Source organism: Diadema antillarum, unplaced genomic scaffold (genome assembly GCF_040938485.1).
Source record: "Diadema antillarum isolate AM-2024a unplaced genomic scaffold, OU_Dant_1.0 scf00000019, whole genome shotgun sequence".
NCBI lineage: Eukaryota > Metazoa > Echinodermata > Echinoidea > Diadematoida > Diadematidae > Diadema > Diadema antillarum.
The window spans coordinates 1,569,090-1,589,479 of NW_027270908.1; the positions used below are offsets into that span (position 1 = coordinate 1,569,090).

The 20,390-nt window shown below is 38.0% G+C and overlaps 1 protein-coding gene across 1 annotated transcript in view; it reads left to right on the forward strand.

Moving 5' to 3' along the window:
• LOC139728516 (histone deacetylase 11-like) overlaps positions 1-20,390 on the forward strand; it is a 39,261-nt gene that overhangs the window by 12,259 nt on the left and 6,612 nt on the right. Inside the window, exons 3-6 of the mRNA XM_071639456.1 lie at positions 10,586-10,612; positions 15,166-15,282; positions 16,700-16,979; positions 18,719-18,788. Of these exons, the coding sequence (XP_071495557.1) occupies positions 10,586-10,612; positions 15,166-15,282; positions 16,700-16,979; positions 18,719-18,788 (494 nt within the window). The remainder of the gene's footprint in view (positions 1-10,585; positions 10,613-15,165; positions 15,283-16,699; positions 16,980-18,718; positions 18,789-20,390) is intronic.

The window sequence follows — 20,390 nt, forward strand, 5'->3', positions numbered from 1 at the left end:
TGTTCGAACAGCATAGCATTTGGGTTGGGGGGGGGGGGGGGGGAGAAAAGTAAACCGGCATCATTCATGGGTGAAAAAAGCGTCAAATGAAGCAACAGATACTAAAAATGTGCCAACCCTATTCCAGGTTGAGCCAGATGCGTAAAGGTTTTTCTTGAATAATACATTGCACTGTACTCTGAAGAGGTCATTACTGCAACAGAAGTCCCTGAACAGCGTGGGGAAGGAGGGAGCATGATCCTGTTGCTTGGGCGAACATAAATTTGGCCGCCCGATCCTTCCCTTTGCAAATTCAGGCCGGAGGGCTTTTAACACTGGGATCACGCCGAATTCCAAATCTACCGAGCATTGATCTTGAACTATGTTGCGGCGCACGGGGGATTGAGCAAAATTTCATTTCCAGAAGCCGACGTGAGACCCTGCGTAGCTGTGAGGGGGAGCAGAAAGGGGATGGAAGGGGAAAAAAATACTCTTTGAATCTCTCCCTCTCTCTGCAAAACAACTACAAGGACCAAATTAAACCGTTGAGGACGAGCCCCGAGTATACTCGGGCAGGGGTCTATGGGAAATGTGTGTTGTAGCAAAATCAGTCCATCCTCAATGGGTTAAAGGGAAACTCGATCGAGATATTACATTGCTATGTATGAAAAAAAAAAATCAGAGAAGTAGATCAGAGAAACTGTAGGGGAAAAAATTTGACACTTAGAAATATGAATTGTAAAATTTTTAGAGTAAAGTCACACCTGCAACTCTGTGTGATCTAGGTATTGAGCAGCTCTTCATTTGGTTTGTACATAAGAATTCTCTAATTTCTGGGGGTTTTTTTCTCGGAGAAATATTTTCTTCAGATGGGTTCATAGTATAGAATAAGAGTCATACATTTTTTGCATGTCCTCCTAAACGGATGAATTCTGTCTGTGCCTAAATAATTGAGGAAAATGAAAATTACTGAAATTTTTTGTGCAAAATAATGGAGAGTTGCTTAATACCTAGATCTTGCAGAGTTGTTAATTTGTATCACTCTTTAAACATTTACTATTCATAACTTTGTTGTGTCCATTTTTTCCCCCAAAAAGTAAGTTTTGGAAAGCTGGTGATGTTCAGATGTCAGAGCAGCGTGGGAGACAACAGTAAGAAGCAGTCTTCATTTGCAAACTTTGCACAGGGAGGCCCTCGGTATACAGCGACAAAATGAGAGTTACCAGTGTAAAGTGGAAGGGGAGCGCCACCCGCCTCCACACTGACACAGACAAAAACGACAAATTAAGCTTCGATGCGATTCACACACATCACCAGTTTATTCAATGCAGCCACTTATATGGAGTGCATCTGCGGAAGTGCCTCCCCCTCCCCCCTCCTGACTGTATATTTTGGTAATTATGTTTGTCACCCTGTCAAAGAGGATGAGCTAAGGGCAGTGGAGATTCCTCCTCCTCCTCCTCCTCCTCCCACCTTGTCTGTGTGGCAAAGTGTCATCCAAGGGGCAAATTTCTCTCTGTCATGATTTGTCCAAAGAAAGGCTAGAAAATGTAGATTGTCACCCATGAGTAGCAATGACCAACAATGAGCAACATTTAATGGCTTCATTAGAAAATATAATTATGTGAATAAGATCAATCTATTCCCCCGTATTCAACAGAATATTTTTTTATATAATCTTATTATAATTTACACATTAGTTACATTCACATAACAACCCTTAACCTTGAGGTTAAGGATCACCATCTAAATGTAACTAAAACAACTATGATAACGTTTAAGTTTTTAGATGCTTGTAAGGTATCATTGCCATGCAAAAAATTAGATGGGGCTGTAATAAGACATATGTAGGTGTTTGCTGCTGTGCAAGAAGTATGTGTCAGAAACAACTATGCCATCATTTAGCCTTTAAGCCACATTTTCAGGCAAATTTGAAATTGATTTCTCATGAGCCATTACATCCATTAAGAGTCAATAAAGCTCAGCCTGCATGGAAAACAGAATTATTGATTGCAAATACTCACAAACAAGTTTTTGTGTCTGAGCGCTACAGTCCCAAAACATGTGAGGCCTGGTTGTGCTTACTCCATGACCAGCTGACCGAGTAATTGGTCATACTTTCAAGTTTTGCAAAATAAAGTTGTTCCTACGCACTTTGTAACTAAGCCTTCTGCAGATTTGCTGAATCCAGAAAATTGAGTGCATCAGTGGGCGCGGTAGACACATTATCCACAGAGGAGTAGAAACGCGCCCCAGCTAGGATCCCATGAGGGGTATGTCGAGACTGATTTCGCATTGGCAGGGCATCGATTGTCTTATGATTACAGGGCAATGGACACAAATTTACCCAAGCGTGTGTTCCCGCCGGGACAGGAACTAATGGTGTCCAGGCGATATAAAGGTTGCTGCTTTCAGAGCAGAAAGGGTTAGCATGCATGATGCATCCATTGGATTGGCAGTTGAAACCGTTCTGATGTTGTCATCTGAAAGGCAGAAGGGCATATACTTCATGGACTGTCTAAAGTAGTAATTCCCTCTTGCCTTCTCAACCAACAACTCAACGATTGACAACACTGCATGTACCAGTTTTCTTGCTTGTTTTCATGTTAGATGGATGTCATTTCAATTATACCCCCCCCCCCCCACACACACACACACGCACACACACACAAATGTATCTTATGTTGATCCCCAACTGACGCTTCATTAGGTGCTTTCTTTCATTAAAATAGTTAAGATTTTGCATTCAGAGAGAGAGAAAGAGATAGGGGGAGATGATTTTGGAGGGCAAGTGTAATGGAATCTAGAGCTGATGTGAAATTGTTTCATTGCATACCCCTAATGCTAACATTTCAGTTACACTTGTCAGTTTTCCATAATTGATCACATTGATCACTCAGAATATGCCAAGGAGTTGAGGAAGTGAAAGGAAAAGCATGTTGGGTAATTTGTTTCATTGTTTTACTGAGTGCAATGGGATGTTCTGTTATCAACTTTAGAGAGACCTATGCTTGTGAAATCTGTCAATTATTTTTCTATTTCCTGGCAAATATTTTCAGATAATGTCAGCCTTCTGAAATTTAACATTCATTCAGCGTTTTATTTACATTGTTGCATAGATGTCACTGGTATTCTAGCGAATGTTGGGACATTTTTTTTTTCAATCAAAGGCTACATATCGGTGACTAAAGTCATTTAGGAACGCAAACTATTTCAGTCCAGTCTTCATATATATGTTTGATTTGAGTACAGGAAAAAGCCAAGATGAAAACAAAAACAAGTGAGTACTTAGGAGATCTGAAGGAAAAAAAAGGATCATTTTATGTAATTGAAATACATGCTTTATGTGTACTTCATTTGTATATAAATTCATAATCTGTGGGAAGTGCCATCATTTTCTTTTTGTTACATTTCTATTCAACACAGATTACCTTCTTGCATCAGACATGGATTTTTGTTAAAACTCTAGTGTATATTAAAAGGATATCACATCTCTCCCTCTCTCTTTGTGCACAGTTCAGTCACAGAGGCACACCCAAAGTGGTCAGTGACCAGGGCATTGAAGAGGGAGACAAAAATGGGGGATACTGATAGAGAAGAGAGAAAAGAATATACATGGGAAAGTGGAGAGAGATATAGTAGAAAGATATTGTACATGATGTGATATGATTGTGAGAGAAGAGAGAGAGAGATGTGGGGAAGGGGTAGAGATATAGGAATGAAGTGAGAAAAGGAAAAGAGGAAGAATGAAAGGGGAGAGAGATATGGGAATGTGTGGAGTGAGAGGGAGGAAAGATTTGTGAAAGAGAGAAAGAGTAAAAATGTGAGAGAGATATACAATACAGGAGTATAAAGAGAGATAGATAGGTGTGGAGGTAAAGTGAGAGGATAGAAAGATGTGCTAAGGGGAGAAAAAGTGAGAGATGTAGGGAGAGAGATGGAGAAATAGAGGTATAGAGAGAGAAGGGGGGTATGGAGATATATAGAGTGAGAGAAAAAAAGATGTATAAAGGAGAGAAAAGGTGAAAATGTGAGAGAGATATAGATAGAGGAGTATTAAAGAGAGAGAGAGGGAGCGAGATGTGGGGATAAAGTAAAAGGAAGGGAAGATATATTAAGGGAAAGAAGAGTGAGAGGTGTTGGGAGGGAGAGAGGGAGGAATTATAAGAGAAAACATACAACCTCCATTATTGTGGGCGCCCACCTTTTCTGTAGGATGTGATTTCCCAAGAGAGACAATTGACAGATCTTCTGCTTTGTATTTGCGCGGACAAAGCAACCTCCTGCCTGCCCCGGTGTATAACTTTGCTCGCTGCTTTTTCAGTGAAGGTTGTCTGCCCACACACCGGGCAAATTCAGAGAAATTCTAGAACTCCACATACCCGTTAAGAAATGCAGAATCAGGTACAGTTAACGCACGTGCTCTCTCACACACACATACACACATACAAGCATAATATTCATACGCACACAAAGATATCCGTACATACATTCATACTTGTACATGAACATATAAACATGCGGTGTAAAGACGTGCCATGCACCTAAAAGTACTCGAGCAATGATGTTGGTATTGAGTAGGGCATTCTTTATGTCCACCACCTACAAGAATTGCCATCCATCATTCCAAAAAGATAATCTGTGAAAGAGGAAAGGTAGATTACATTGTATGTTATCAGTTTGGCGGTGGAAGGGTGTTCACTCCATGGAATATATACTTTATGAATGCTCTTGTGTGCATCTAAAGAAACACACACACACACATACACACCTGTAAGATGCATTAGATGTATGTGTTATGATATCAAAAATTTAAATGTTTCAGGATACGCTACTGCACCATCTTTTTTTTTTGGGGGGGGGGGGATGGGGGTGCCCACATATATTCTAATAGTTTGCATGGAGTGCACACTATTTTTTTCCTGATAGTCCTTTAAAAGGAAAGAAAATACCAAATTTACATTTCAGGACGGCATCTGGATAAATTTGAAAGGCAGAATGGGATGGAGGAATTTGTTCAAGTGAAACCAGCCACTTTGTGAGCATTGACATCTATCATGATCATCTTCATCGTGGGTCATAGATTGTGTGCAGCCCGCTGCTGCTGTTATCGAGCACTTGGAATATCATACATATGTGCATTTGGGGAGGAGAATGGGAAAATTGATTTCACTTTAAGAGAATGGGTCCTGATCATATTTACTCTTACGATTTGCTTGCTTTTTATATCAAAAATCCTGTTCCTCAACCAATCACATGTGTGTCATTATGTACACTGTAAGCAATCATACAGACATTCCAATAAATTATGCTCCTCCTAAGGATTGTTCTATCTAATACTCTATGTGATATGAGTCATGTTGGTTTAATGTATGCACCAGACACACGCACACACACATATACACACACATACACTCACACACACACACACGCACACACACACACGTATATATATATATATATATATATATACAAGAACACATGCATGCACACATACAAACACACAGACACACATGCAAATTCAAACACGTATGTCAAAGAAAGATGAGTTGTCGGCCCACATTGCCTAGTACTGGTTTGATCAAGCCTCAGTGCAGAGGTTTCTGCGCCAAACATGTTCATATCTTGGGAAGATATTCAGCAGTAGGAAATTTCATATTGCCAGTTCAAATGAAACAGCCTATATGATTATGATTTATGTCTTTGCACTCTTTTCCATAATGACAATATGAATGTATCTTTCCTTTCTATTTCTCCATCTATCTATCCATCTATCTATCTGTCTGTCTGTCTGTCTGTCTATTTATCTATCTATCCAGCTATCTATCGATTTATCTATCTATCTATCTATCTATCTATCTATCTAAGGATGCTAAGTGTGGCAAACACATAGATATTAGCGCATAATGTTTACCCCTTTGGGTACTGTAAAACACTATATATTTGCAGCATGAAAGTTTCACAAATTGGAGCCGACGGCCTTTTTCACAGCATGAAATTTTCGCAAATTGCCACTGGCATTCAATGCATATAGTGTATGCAAGAACTTCCCCATGTATTTTAATTTCACAAATCTTGGCTCTCACAAAATTCATGAAATCAAAATGCACGCGAACATTCCTCATTTTACAGTCCTGTACAAATGGATGTATGTGTGCATGAATAAATATCTAAATGTATATACTGGTATATACTGGTATATACTGACTTATATGAGAGGGAGGGAGAGAAATAAAGAGATAGATAATAATCATGATAGATTACTATCACATAAAAACTCTACATGGCACGATGCCATTAGTCTGGAGTACATGCTGTATGGCGGAGATAAGTAGCCACTTTTACAGTTCAGCCTGTAGGAGATTATCAGATCGCAATAAATAATAATTATCACAGAGCAAGCAGTGAAAAAAAAAATTGCCATGTTAGTGCTAATCATGAACATCTTCGAGCACTTGAGGATTCTGGGCAGATGTGTTTGCAAGAGGTCTCCTTCTTTCCCATCACATTAGCGTCTACTGGCACTGATCCAAGCAATGGATGCACCAGGCTTTGAAGTCAGGCATAGCTACATTGTAGCAGAAGACCCCTTTCACATTCACAACTTAAAAACAAATGATGTCTTAATGCAAGCATGCTACTGGGCAAAATACCAATTCTGTGATGAACCAATGCTTCACACATCTCAATACTTTTTGTTGCTTTTGTTTGTGAATTTGTGTGTTCTGGCTGTCTATTTATATTGCCTATAATATCTATAGCACTCTATATAACGTTGAATATCGGAGACTGAGTGGGGTTAGGCACCTTTCAGATCCAGTTTTGAATGCTTAAACACCCTGTACTACACAGATATTTTGTAACTGTATCAGAGTGCTCCACTAACCAGAAATTCTAATCTTTCTTGAACTCCGTGTCAATGTGGTTGGACTTTTTTTTTGTGCCCAGAAAAGGGTACGAAATGAAACAAGCTGGTGAATAGTGTATTGAGAGCCTGACTACTTTGCTCTCAGCCAGAGGCAAAGAAAAGGACGAGGCTAACCTAACTGAATAAAATTCTGTTAGCACAATTGACATATTGGGTCGAAGCAGCCAAGTACCTCTGTGTATCAACCATACAGAGGTAAAGAAATATAGCAGTTGCCATAGGTTACGCCTTTTCGCTGATATGAAAGACGACTGCGCTTCTTTGATCATGCACTAGTTTTCTTCGTTTTCTTTTCTTTATTCAATCCATTGAAAAGCAATACATGGAGAAAATCCATTTAGAGAATATACAATATGCCATGACCACATGTTGTGATCTAAGTAGACTGTGAGAGCTTTGTAATGAATGTAAAGAAATGAAAATGTAAACATTTTATATTCATAGGGTTACTGTCGGCAAATGGAATACAGCAGAAAGACTTGTGAATTTTTTATTTCCTTTGGGTTATTTTTGCTGTGATCGATGTGAGAAAAGAAATGAGATGATTCCCTTGTTTAAGCATCTCAGACATACTGCAGTACAATTTTGAGTTGTACTCCTTCAAAACATACAATTTACTTAGATGTACAGATTTTAATTGCATACATAGTATACAATTACAAATAATGAATGTTTATGAGTGCAACGGACAGGATATTTAATGACGTGAAAGATGAAATGATCCTTTCAACTCGGTTACACCTCATTGAACGGATCAATAATTTAATCTTTCACCGAATGAATTATTCTGTCCATTGCACAACTGAAAAACAGTCATTATTTGTTTTATATAACACCTGAAAATAGATCCTTGTCATTTGATGTTTTATGAATTTAGAAATAAGAGAGAATTTATGAGATGTGAATTTGAGAAAATGCTGAGCACTAGAGGTAAGTAGGCAGTCCATCAATATGCTTGATTGCATGCACACTGCAAATGCAAGCGTTTTTTTCCTACGTGCATATGGTGTGCCTGACTCTCGGCGTGCGTGCAATGGAGCAAATCGCATGGATCCAACATTGCACAAAAATGGAGCCACAATTGCATGAATGATGACACAATTATAGAATGGGACAGATGATCAATATCCAACAACCAATCAAATGACAAGGATCTATCTAGGTGTTATGTAATATATTATATTTTTTTCTCCTTCTTTTCCTGCTTCACAATGTGCCTTGGAATAGTAATAGTTGTACTAGATAGATGGTGCAATATAAATGCATTGTATTATTATTATTGTTATTATTATTATTACTACTACTACTACTACAACTACTACTACTGCTGCTGCTGCTGCTGCTGCTGCTGCTACTACTACTACTACTACTACTTGTACTACTACTGCTACTACTACTACTACTACTAATACTACTAATACTAATACTAATACTACTACATAAAGCAGTGTTTATTTGCCACCATAATGTAAGCGCACAGATTTACTGGCAGTTCCATTTGATTTTTATATGTCTAGAAACTTTGGCGTAACAGTTTTTCATGTTTATATTTCCTTCTGAAATTGTATCATACCTCGTGCATTAACTTCTTTAAAATGTACTGTGTGAGAGCAGTGAGTGCTGTCAACCATTGACTATGAGTGTGAATGCACAATGATTATAGGCAAGTGTTCATGTTTAGGTTCATCTTTCATGAGTGTCCGTGCCCTAATAGCAAGCTAACCATGTTTTTACTTCCCTTGCAAGCAGGTGCTGCTGTTTGTACTGTAGCAAATGATATGCAACCGAATGATTAAATTCAGGGCCTATTCACATACACCTAGAGAGAGAGAAAAAAAAAGTTTTTTTTTTCCCCAAAATTCATTTTTGCACGGCGATGCAAGAATCGATAATTCTTGTGTGTGGACACAAAAACAAATTAGTTTACAATCTCAAATTACTTTCTTCCCCCCCCCCCCCCATGCAAAAATATGGTCTTTTGCTTTTTCTATTTCTCATGATAATTGCCTTGTGCAGTGTGTATGAACAACATATGAAAACAGATCCAACTTTTTCTGTTTACTCCATGGTCCAATTCGCCACACTAGGAGCTGTATAAGGGTGTCTTAGGTCATGTTCCAGTCATTGCTTAGGCATACGCAGTTTATAAATTCAAATCGCTTTGCTCGCATCCAAGTGTTTCATTTTTGTTTTTCTTTCTTTGCCGATGTGTGGGAATGGCAGTTAGTAAAATCCGTTTTTTGCATCGCAGTACAAACATTGACCATTCCTGTGTGTGAATGGGCCTTAAGTTATGTGTTATCTGATGTTCTTTTGAGGACAATATGAAAGTAGCTAACTTTGGCTTTAACACCTACAATGTACTTCACTTGACTGTTTGTGACTGGTGTTTCACTTCTTCAGTATTGAAAATATTATGCATGCACACTGCACCGTGCGAAGTTAAATTGATTAGCAAGTCATGGCCTGATTACAATAAACTTTGCAATCAGCTGGCTACCACAACCGATCAATTGTCTAGCCCAATTAACCAGTCACAATCAAATATTGAAGACAGGGAGTGAATTGCTGTGTTCATTTCAAAGAGTCAATTTATTTCTATGATATATCATGGGTTGTGACTCTTTATGATAGTCAATAATTGTCAATAAAGTATGGTTTTAACTTTTGTCATGCAACGTTATTTATATTTTGTGCAGTGCGTGCCAGTGGTATTTAAAGGAAACCAAAACCCAAAGAGAAATGTGGATGGAGTGAAAGCAGCAACATTAGTAAAACACATCAGTGAAAGTTTGAGGAAAATCAATGTAAAAGTTATGAATATAAGAGAATTCCACAAAAATTAATTTTTCACGGAAAGTACAAATTCCATCAACTTGATACTCACATATGTTAAGGGTAATAATTATTCCCCTTGATTTCTGAAAGTGGTTAGTCGAGTGCTCTTTCATTACGCTAGAAAGTGAAAGCATGTTGAATTTTCTTTATATATGACGTCATAAGCTCAAGTAGTCTCCTTGTCCAGTGGTTCCAACACCAAAACTTTAAAAATTCATAACTTCTGCATCTATTGTCCGATTTTCCTCAAGCTTTCACTGATGTATTCTACTAATGTTGCTGCTTTCACTCAATCTACATTTCTCTCTGGGTTTTGGTTACCTTTAATCTCACAGTGTTTCACAAGTGCAGTGTCAACCTTCTTGATTAAAGTTAAAATGCTTCTATTTTATCAAACATTCATGTGGAATGTAGACAAGATGATTTTATGCTGAGAATGGTGATAAATGTTGAATGACAAGATGTGTTGGTTGCCATGGCAATGGACAGTGCATGCCTTTTTTTGAATCCCACGTTAAGCTGCAGAGAGAGACATCCTCAGTGTTCTCTGGCCTCGTGGTGCACAACATTCGGTGTAAAACAAAAGCAAAAATAAAAAGAAAGTGCAGTTTGCCTCACCCAATAATGCACTGCGCCTCAGGCACTTGATATCATCAAACATTGCATAACGATTTAACACAACAACAAAAAGGAGGAAAAAAAGACAGTCTGGTCTAGCATAGCATATCTTTATTTACAAATCATATGTTGCCTCTTTTCATTCCCTCTGGACATGATTTTATTTTATTTTTTTCTTTCCGTGGCTTCGCGTGGGTTCAACATAACTTTCATCACATCCAGGATAATATTGCAGAGGGCCTGCCCGAGGTATATCACAAAACACACAAGAGTCAAGTGTTTTCTATTCCTTATCTTCTTTTTCTCATATTGGTCTCCATCTATACATCTTTTTCATTTATTTTTCTCCTGTTAGTCGTACTAGATGTACTCATTTGTTACCAATGAAATCTACCCATTTATTTATTTATATATTATTTTTTTCTGTTGTAGATTACCACTTCATTTTTCAGTTCATTTGAGGCAGAACCCACAAAGCCATTGCTCTTGTAGATTAGTCACAAGTTAGTATGATTTAGTGTGCAATTGATTTCCTTCCATTAATTTTTTTTTTCAAAATCTTTACCCTTTGAAAAATTGGTCATATCAGCCATGACGGTGTAAGCAGATACTTACATATATACCACATAAGCAAAAGAGGAATTCCTGACTATATATCGGTAGATCATAATCGGCAGTTGATTGCCGTTTGGAGGGGAGGTTAGTAGAGGTGGAAGACCAAGTAATCTGCAGGAACATTGTTTAATATCTTTTCTGTTAGAAGCAATATAGATGTGCGGAAGAATCAAACGCTGAAATTTGCCGGTTCCTAATTTCAAATGATGGCTTTTGAAGTCTCAGTCTTGCATATGTGGAGTTAATCATTGTTGTGCATCTTTTAGTGTCTTTTTCAAAGTTGAAGCTGGTAGCATCAAGTCAAAAGAGCTTCTCAGAGTTGATATAGAGGACATATTACATAGTGATACATGATATCCTTGTATAGATTTGGAGTCTGTGATGTACACAGTAATAATTTTCACCTAAATCTAATTTTGGATGTCACCTCTTATAACTGATTGTAACGGGAACACTAACAAATTAGGAGATGATCTATTTATTAACCAAGTACATTTCAGAAAGAGTCATAACATTCAAAACCCTCTGATTACACCTTCTTGCCATTCCATTCACATCTGAATGTTGCGATCTGTGAGGGTGTCTGGGAATCACAATACACATCTGATGGGGGCACTGAAATAATAATTTTATAGTGCAGTGTGTTGCAGCTTTGGGGGAGTGCTGTTATATCTGAGATCTACCCATGTACTTACCGTTTGTTTATAAATTGGTAGAGTTAATCAACCCACACTTTATACGGTTTAGTGCAGTATTGGGGCTTTTTTTTTTCATCACAAATTTATCTTTTATTGTCAGTGTTTTGCAAGGTATTTATTTATCTTCTTTTTATTATTTTAGCCCTTTGATGTTCCTGTATATATTTATTTACTCTGGTTGTAGAATTTTCAAGAGCCTTTCAATCCCTAAATTTATAATTAGTCCCTCAATTGGCAACTTATCTTTAATAGTGAAGATTATGGTCATTCTTTCTGTCTCATAATATTTGCCCATTTTCTTTTCCTTACTTTGTGCAAATTTAATGCATCCAACCATTTCCATCTCATCTTTCTTCACTGCATTAAACGTAGTAAAATTTCAATTTGCTAATACAATAAATGAGAACAATTTGATAATTTCTGTTCTGAAATTGCCCTATTGCTTGATGGGTTAAACTGTTGTAAAGGATTACATGCAAGTGCAGTGGATGCATGTTTTTCATATAGCTACTTTCCTGAGTCTTTTGATGGGCTCTCAGAATGCTTTTGGGAGATTTTCAAAATATTGAAGTGTAAGGAGAAAAGTCTCTTAGAAATCAATATGTTCCCTCCTTCCTTCCCCTTTTCTACTACCCCCCCCCCCTCGCTCTTATCCCCTCAGTCCCCCTCCCCTTAGCCCCCTCTCACTTCCCCATACCATTACATAGCCTTGCTTTGCATCAATTAGTATTCTTTGCAGAAACATGTGCAAATTCCAGGGACACTTTCTTAATTGAATTAAAGCTGCTTATAACAGAAAAAAAAAAGCTTCTTTTTAATCCACACACAACATCTCAAGTAGGCATCTTAATTTGAATTCTTGTTCATATCCTGTCACTTAAAATGCATTTTAGCAAGACTTAACCACTCTTTTCATTGTCAGTCCAATTATCTATTCACTTACATTCCTATTAATGATTTAAAAGGCCTTCTGTTTCTCAAATTGGCTATGTATTCTTTGGCATGAGATTTGTCATGAAAAGTTTAATTCTCTTTTTCAAGAATGATTGTAAAAAGAAAATTAATACATTGATAATATATCTGAAAATGCTCCCCCGACAGATTTTCTACACCAGCATCCAAGGATGCAACTTTTTTGGTTTTGTCGATTCAGAGGAGACCTTTATGTAGACAATAAGTATATTGAAATCAAGATTTGATATGTCTGAGTATTGTTTTCATCTACTGGGATTTATTTTTCAAGGCTATTGACACTGAATTCATCCTTTTCTCATACAGTGCAGTCCAGGCTTCAACATTTAAATTGATTTCAGATATATATGCTTGTCATTTCCTTGACAAACTACATTCAAACTTGAACATGGTGAATTCTTCAATCAGATACCTGTTCAACTGTTTTAATGACTCTGTGTGGGCTTTTGTGGTTTGTTGATCAATTCCCAAGGAAGGTAGTAAGGTGTACTGGTACAACTTGTATTACAAATACAGAGAAACCTCGTTATAGTGAGCTTGCTTAGAATGAAGTACCACTCTGAACAAGATGATTTTGGCAATCCCAATTTTCAATTACTGTAAAACCAGAAATCTTCATGCGCACCTCAATTTAGCATATTTCACAAGAGCCAAAATTTGCAAAATTAAAATGCATGCAAAAGTCTTTTTCTACACTCTACACATTGAATGCCAGGGGGCAATTCATGGAGATTTCATGCTGCAAGAAAGGCCTATGGCTCCAATTCACAAAAATTTTATGCCATGAAAATTTCTTGCTTTACAATACTTTAGTTAGCTGGTCTCTCTTTAGTACATTTACAATGAGGTGCTGGTTATTACGAGTTCAATTCAATAGCCCTGGCGATCTCGTAATGATATCTTCCTGTACAATACAAAACATATACAACATGGCAAGTGTTCCGTCATACTGGCATTGTGTGGTATATTGTGTGAACTTCTACAGGCCCTCCGCAAATCTTGAGTTCTCCTTTGGGTTCAGCTTTCAGCTTTTCAGTTTTGCCACGCTCTGGGTTTTTGCATGTCGCCACACTAGTGTTCCTTTTCTGCATGTTTTTAGTCATTAGAAATTACTCCATGCATGCTGAAAAACAATTTTTTTTGTTCATGCAAGGAATTTAGTAGTGTCATTTCTAGAGCATTTGATTTTGATTATATATGTGTGTAGGTTTGTGTGTGTGAGTGTGTGTGGGGTATATAGGTTTGTGTGTCTACTCCCATTTTGAATATTAATATTAGGGAAATTTGAGAAATACTCCTGATTATATCACGTTCTCTGTGCAGCATGTCATGCACACTTTTGCTCCTTTTTTTTTTTTCGTTGGCAATAATCAAGTTTTTATGTCCTAATCATACCCTAAAGAAAACATAATATCATGGGAGTGGAAATATGCTGGCTGTATAATACATGCCTCACATTTCCTCAACATGTAAGAAATGACTGTCAGTATTTATTATTAACACACTTTGTCTGGTAGTTGGGTTGCCTGTTTCTTAAAGCCACTTTTTACCATTTGCAGGTAAAAAAAATAGCTCTAGTGCCTCAGAATAAATCTAAAATGTGAGTTAGGGATAGAAACAACCAATGTAAAAAATGTTAATCAGTATAATCAATGTTCACTATTGTTAAATATACAAAATGTGAACTATAGTTTTATCAAAATCGTTTACTGTAAACGTCAATATTTTCGCGCGATTAATTTTTCGCGCTGAGCGGCTCGAAAACGTATTCGCGGGTTCTTAAATTCGCGCTCCGCAGCAGGTTACTTTACTGTAGTACACATTCACTGCTTTCATCCAAAGCCTCTGCTACATAGCTTGCTATGCCAGCGTACGACAAGCGACGTAGCGAGCGGCTCGACTGCGAGTACAAGCACTCAAATACGTAGTACAGCTGTGACTCTAGTACCGTAGTCACGGGGGACTGTAGCATCGATGCGTGCGGTGCACACATGCATGCTACAGTACACAGCAATCTAGGGTATCGTCTCTTCGCACAGTACTAGTAGCGTAAACATGCCTGTACATTGTACTACGTAGCAGTATCATCGATGAAGCGCACACAATTCATCCCGTTCAAAATGTGCGTAGAAAATTGTGAAGATATATTCGCACGTTTTTGAATTCGCGCTAGCCGAGCGTAGCGCGAAATCCGCGAAAATTAATGTACCGCGAAAATTTCCACGTTTACAGTATAGAATAAACCATCAACAGTTATGTTTTTATTGAGAAAAATTCGTGATATATCCTTTTGTGGCTTTATGCAAATGTTTTATATGGTAAGATGTTTTGTGATAGAACTGAACTATACATGTACATTGAATGTGATAGCTCGAATTTTTTTTTTCATCACTGCTCCCAGTGGTAAACAGTGGCTTAAAGTGAGGAAATAGCATGGTCATTGTGGAGGCAAGCATCTAAAAATGATCACCACTCTCATTTTTTTTTTTAATGTTTGTTGCACTTGCTGCTTTATAGTGGAGTATATCAGTAGCTGGAATCACTGAGGTGCCCCCAGTGGCTTTCCTACCAAACTTCATCGTCCAGAGAAAGGTCCTCAGACCCCTGAGGCTACAGACAGGTGGAACCATCTTGGTAAGAAATCCTCGCTCTTTCCCTCACCACCATCTCTCTCTCTCTCTCTCCTTGCATATCTTTCTCTCTCTCTCTCTCTCTCTCTCTCTCCCCCTAACATATATTTCTCTCCTCTCACTTCAACTCCACATTTATCTATCTATCTATCTATCTATATACTCCTCTATTATATTCATCTCACATTTTTACTTTCTCTCTTTTATACATCTCTCCTTTCTCTCACTCTATATATCCCCATCTCTCTCCCCTACATCTCTCACTTTTTCTCCCCTTAGCATATCTTTCTATCCTCTCACTATACCTCCACATCTATCTCTCTCTATACTCCTCCATTATATTTCTCTCACAATTTCACTTTTTCTCTCCTTTACACATCTTTCCTTCCTCTTATTCTATATATCCCCATATCTCCCTCTCTCGCTCCCTCTCTTCCTCTCTCCCTCTCTCTCTCTCTCTGTCTATTTGTCTTTCTCTCTCTCTCTGTCTTACTTTTTCACTCCTTTTTACTCTCTTTATTATAAAATCAGTTTTTTTGTTGTTTTTTTTTGCGAACTGGAGCTGATGGCATTTCATTGGCTGAGAACCAGAAGGGCTTTTAACCCGTTGAGGACGGTTTTGATTTTGCTACAACACGCATTTCCCCTAGACGCTTGCCCGAGTATACGCAGGACTGGTCCTCAGCGGGTTAATATTGCAATTTTGGGGGTATTGAGTTATTGGTATCACGTTGTAGAGCTTCATCTCCTCTTTATACATTATTGTGTCAATTTTAGATCATTTTCATTTTCAGTAAAATGTTAGAAATTAACACCACAAGGATACTGTCTTATCCTATATTTGGAACAATGCATATAAATTTACCCACTTTTGACTATATAAACTTATTATGTCATGAAAATTGATTGTTTTATTTTTATTTATGCTCATATTTTGGAAAGTGATAGCGTCTTTCTAGTTCTCAGCTGATGATTTGAGAAAATGTGTTGTTTTACAGTATCTGTCAGTAATCTTTGGATTTAGAGGGGAAGTTTGTATGGATTGAGTAAATGCAGAAAAACTTGTGAAATGCACTGATCAGTGAAAATTGAAGGATGATCAGACAGTCCCGTGAAGTTATGAATTTTTCAAGTTTCAGTTATTTCTGTGTACTGCCCTCTGGAGATAGGAATTGACAGGAAATTTATGATGTCACTGCAGGAGGACAGTATAAACAAAATATGGCATAATTTCACATGAAGTTAAATATTCTATGGTATCAGAAGAGCCTCTATGGAAGACCCCTGGCGAAGTTTGGCAAAGATAAATAACAGTCCATGACCTGCTAACTACGGAAGTGCTTTTGCTCCCACGCAATATCAATGGAAATCATAGGTAAAGGGCTTCATAAGCATTCCTCTTAATAATCTGCAACATATAGGGAGCCAAGCTGGCCATGGAGCGGGGCTGGGCCATCAACATTGGGGGCGGGTTCCACCACTGCTCCAGCAAGCGGGGCGGGGGCTTCTGTGCCTACGCCGACATCACCCTGGCCCTGCGCTTCCTCTTCACCCTGGGCCTCGTCCGCAAGGCCATGATCCTCGACCTCGATGCCCACCAGGGCAACGGCCATGAACGCGACTTCATGCAGCAGCGGGACTCTGTCTACATCCTGGATGTGTACAACAGGCACATATACCCCCGGGATGGCTACGCAAAACGTGAGTTTTCGTGCAAGATGGCATCTTCAAAGGTGAAACATACATGTAGTTCTCAGAGGGGCTCCAAATTCATCTTCCACCATTTTGGAAGTTTGCTTGCATTATATCAAAAGGGTCTACCAAGAAACTTGTCTGGCGGACGCAAATTGTCAGGATGATAAGTGTTTTGGCATATTTTACAATCAAAAGTGTAAAATGATTTTGATTGGAGTACATGAATGTTATTCCTGAAGCGCCATCTCTGTTTAGTGGTGGATAGGTAGAGCGTTACATGATGATCGATCATGCGCGAGCAGCAGTTTTTCCCAGCAAGCTGCCTGAGACTCACTCTTGCGTGGAATATTGATGGATGCTGCTATGGCCAGATTTGTAAATGATTATAAAACATTACACAGCAACCATAATCTGTGCCATATGTTACTTTGGAGGAAGGCACTGTGATGTCAAAGACACAAGTATTTTCCTGATTATCACACTGATTTTAGTTGTCATGACATTGCGATCACGGTGAGAAATCATTGATATTTGGCACAGAGAAGATATAAATGTGCGTCCTCCTGATTTAGATGCAGCCCTTACTGTTGCAGTAATTAAAAAAAAAAAAAAATGCTTTCCCACCAAAGTGGCTTCCTTGTACAGGAGGCAAGCAATTTTTTCACATCCTAGATCTTGGATATGACTTCTGATGAGCCGTGTGAGTAGAATATATGGCAATGGGCTCTCTCTATTAAAGTGCAGTCTAGATACAGAATTTACAATGCAATGTGTCCTTGTGTAATAGTCATAAAACACACAGTGCCATATGCCATGCTTTATTCATGTACATTCGAGTGACAGTTACATAGAAATGAGAGATTGTCAATATGATGTGCTCTCTGTCAATTAATGAAATCATCTGGAAGGAATCTCGATATTTCTATGTTACGCATGTGTTGCTCAGTATATACTCTGCGCGATTGGCCAGTTGCCTCTCTTGGCCTGCTCTCTTTCTTAATACCAATAGTACAGACATTCTAGCACCAACTACCCATGATGAGTCAATGTGTGCAAGGCTTACACATTTTATCCAAACCATCATAGTGATGTTTATTCTGAAGCAAATCTTAAAGGGATGGTATAGTCTTGGTTGAGATGGGGATTCAGATTTTAACTTTTTGCAAAATAATCAGATTTTTTGCGAGATGATTACAAAACACACAAATATGAGAGAGCATACAATTTGAAGAGGAATTCAAAGTTTATTTGATGAAAATCAGTTTTGAAATGCCTGAGATATCCACAAACAAAGTAAAATGGTAGTGGTCCTAATAAAAGGTGGGTCCCACCTTTTATTAGGACCTCTTTGTTTCTGGATATCTCAGCCTCTCAAGCATTGTATGTTCTTTCATATTTCATAAAGTTTTTATGACCCCCCCCCCCCCAAAAAAAAAAAAGATGGTTTGAAACCTGAAGCCCCATCTCAAATAAAAACTATACCATCCCTTTAAAGTTGAAATGCATTATAAGCTTTTGTTCATTGTGAGAGATGATATCCTTTGGTCTTGTTGTAGGCTTTTGTTATCCTTTTTTTTTCCTGAACATTCCCTTTCTGATACTCATCGGAGTGGAGTGAAGCATGGTCTTTACATTACAGGCTATGTCAGAACTTGTCTGGTGTTACTATTATAAATTGCTTGATTCTACTTGTGGGATTTTCAGTAGCAATATAAAATACCGGTATGTATTTATTCTGTGCACAGGTGGCATCAGCAGAAAGGTAGAAGTGAATTATTTCATCGCAGACGAAGAGTACATGACTTTAGTAGCAAGGTGAGTGGACTTCCCATCATTCAAAATACAGATGTTAAATGGGCATTTGCCCCAAATATATGTCCAAAAAAAAATTACAACGGAACTCTCCGCAATGATAACTTCAAGAATAGTGAATCAATCCAAATACAACTTCAGGGTGAGAAACTATAACTTATTTCTGACATCTTACAGAAAACCCCATCCGATTTGCTTCAGTGGTCAAAGAGAAATGAGTTTTGTAGAGCATGTCAGGAATCCCTTCCCTCCAAGTTCTGTCCATTGTGTTCACACATTATTCAGTTCCAAGAGCATCCAAGTGCTAAACTTGGAAGAATCAGACCCATGACATAGTTTACAACGATCCACATTTCTCTGTGACAACTTAACCAAATGGAATGGGGTTTTCTGCAAAATATAGCTAAGATGTTATAGTTCATGACCTCGAAGTAGCATTTAGACAGTTTAATCATATTGGTAGTTATCAGTGCGAAAATCCGATTGTAATTTTTTGGGGGACATACTGTATATGTGGATTCATTAAATACAAAAATATAAGTAGAACACATACTGGTATTAAGTGAAATGTGAGGAAAATTGAATGATGTGTTCAAACCTCAAACCTTAAAGATTTCCAGTTTTGATGAAATGCAATATAGCAGTATTGCAAAATGAAAAAAAAAAATTATATGTCAAAATTTGAGCAGTCAAAAAGAATGTAAAACAGCTGGTCCGTGGTAGAATCAAACAAAATAGATCGCAAAAAGGCAAACAGGTAAATAACATAGAGCATCAATTATGAAAAGTCTTGCTGGAAAATGGAAGCAGCTACATAAGTCAAGAATTTAGCTTTAAGATGCAAAATAATTGATTGGTTTTGAAGAATGGCAGGATGTTAGCAAAGCACAATGATTTGATCAATCAAATTTGCAATAGATTTATAGAGATTGTGAAGACTATGTGTAGGTGACATATCAAACCAATGTAACATCTATAAAATGACGAATTCTTATCCCGCTTATCAAACTGTACTCCCAACATTTTAACACTTCCAGAATCCTACCATTTATGTAAAAGTATCAAAAAATGTATAAGAATACATCAGAAAACAGCAGTATAGATTTTTGAGTAACCGTGGGAATGGGATTCAAGCCGAGGCATACATTGACTTCATTAACAGCCGAAGCACTCCCATATGACAGAGCACTAATAGATGCAGGGTACGCACTTCACAAGTGCCAAGTGCGAAGGATAGTGGAATATTTCAGGGGTTAATCACCGGAACGTGGTGGGAATCGAAGATGAGCCATTTGGGGACTCGTACTTGTACATGCACTCAATGGCAAAAATACCTCGACAGTTGACATTCACTTGTCAAACACAACAACTTGAGGATCGACAAATAAGAATACACACACACACACACACACACACACACACACACACACACACACACACAGACACACTCTCATGCTCAGATACAAATGCTCACACACATACACACACAAACACACGCACACACACTTACTCATGCATGTGACACACAGATCTGTCTGTGCTGTTCATATAATGTGCTGAGCTCATGGGTCTACACACATGTACACACACACACATACAGACACC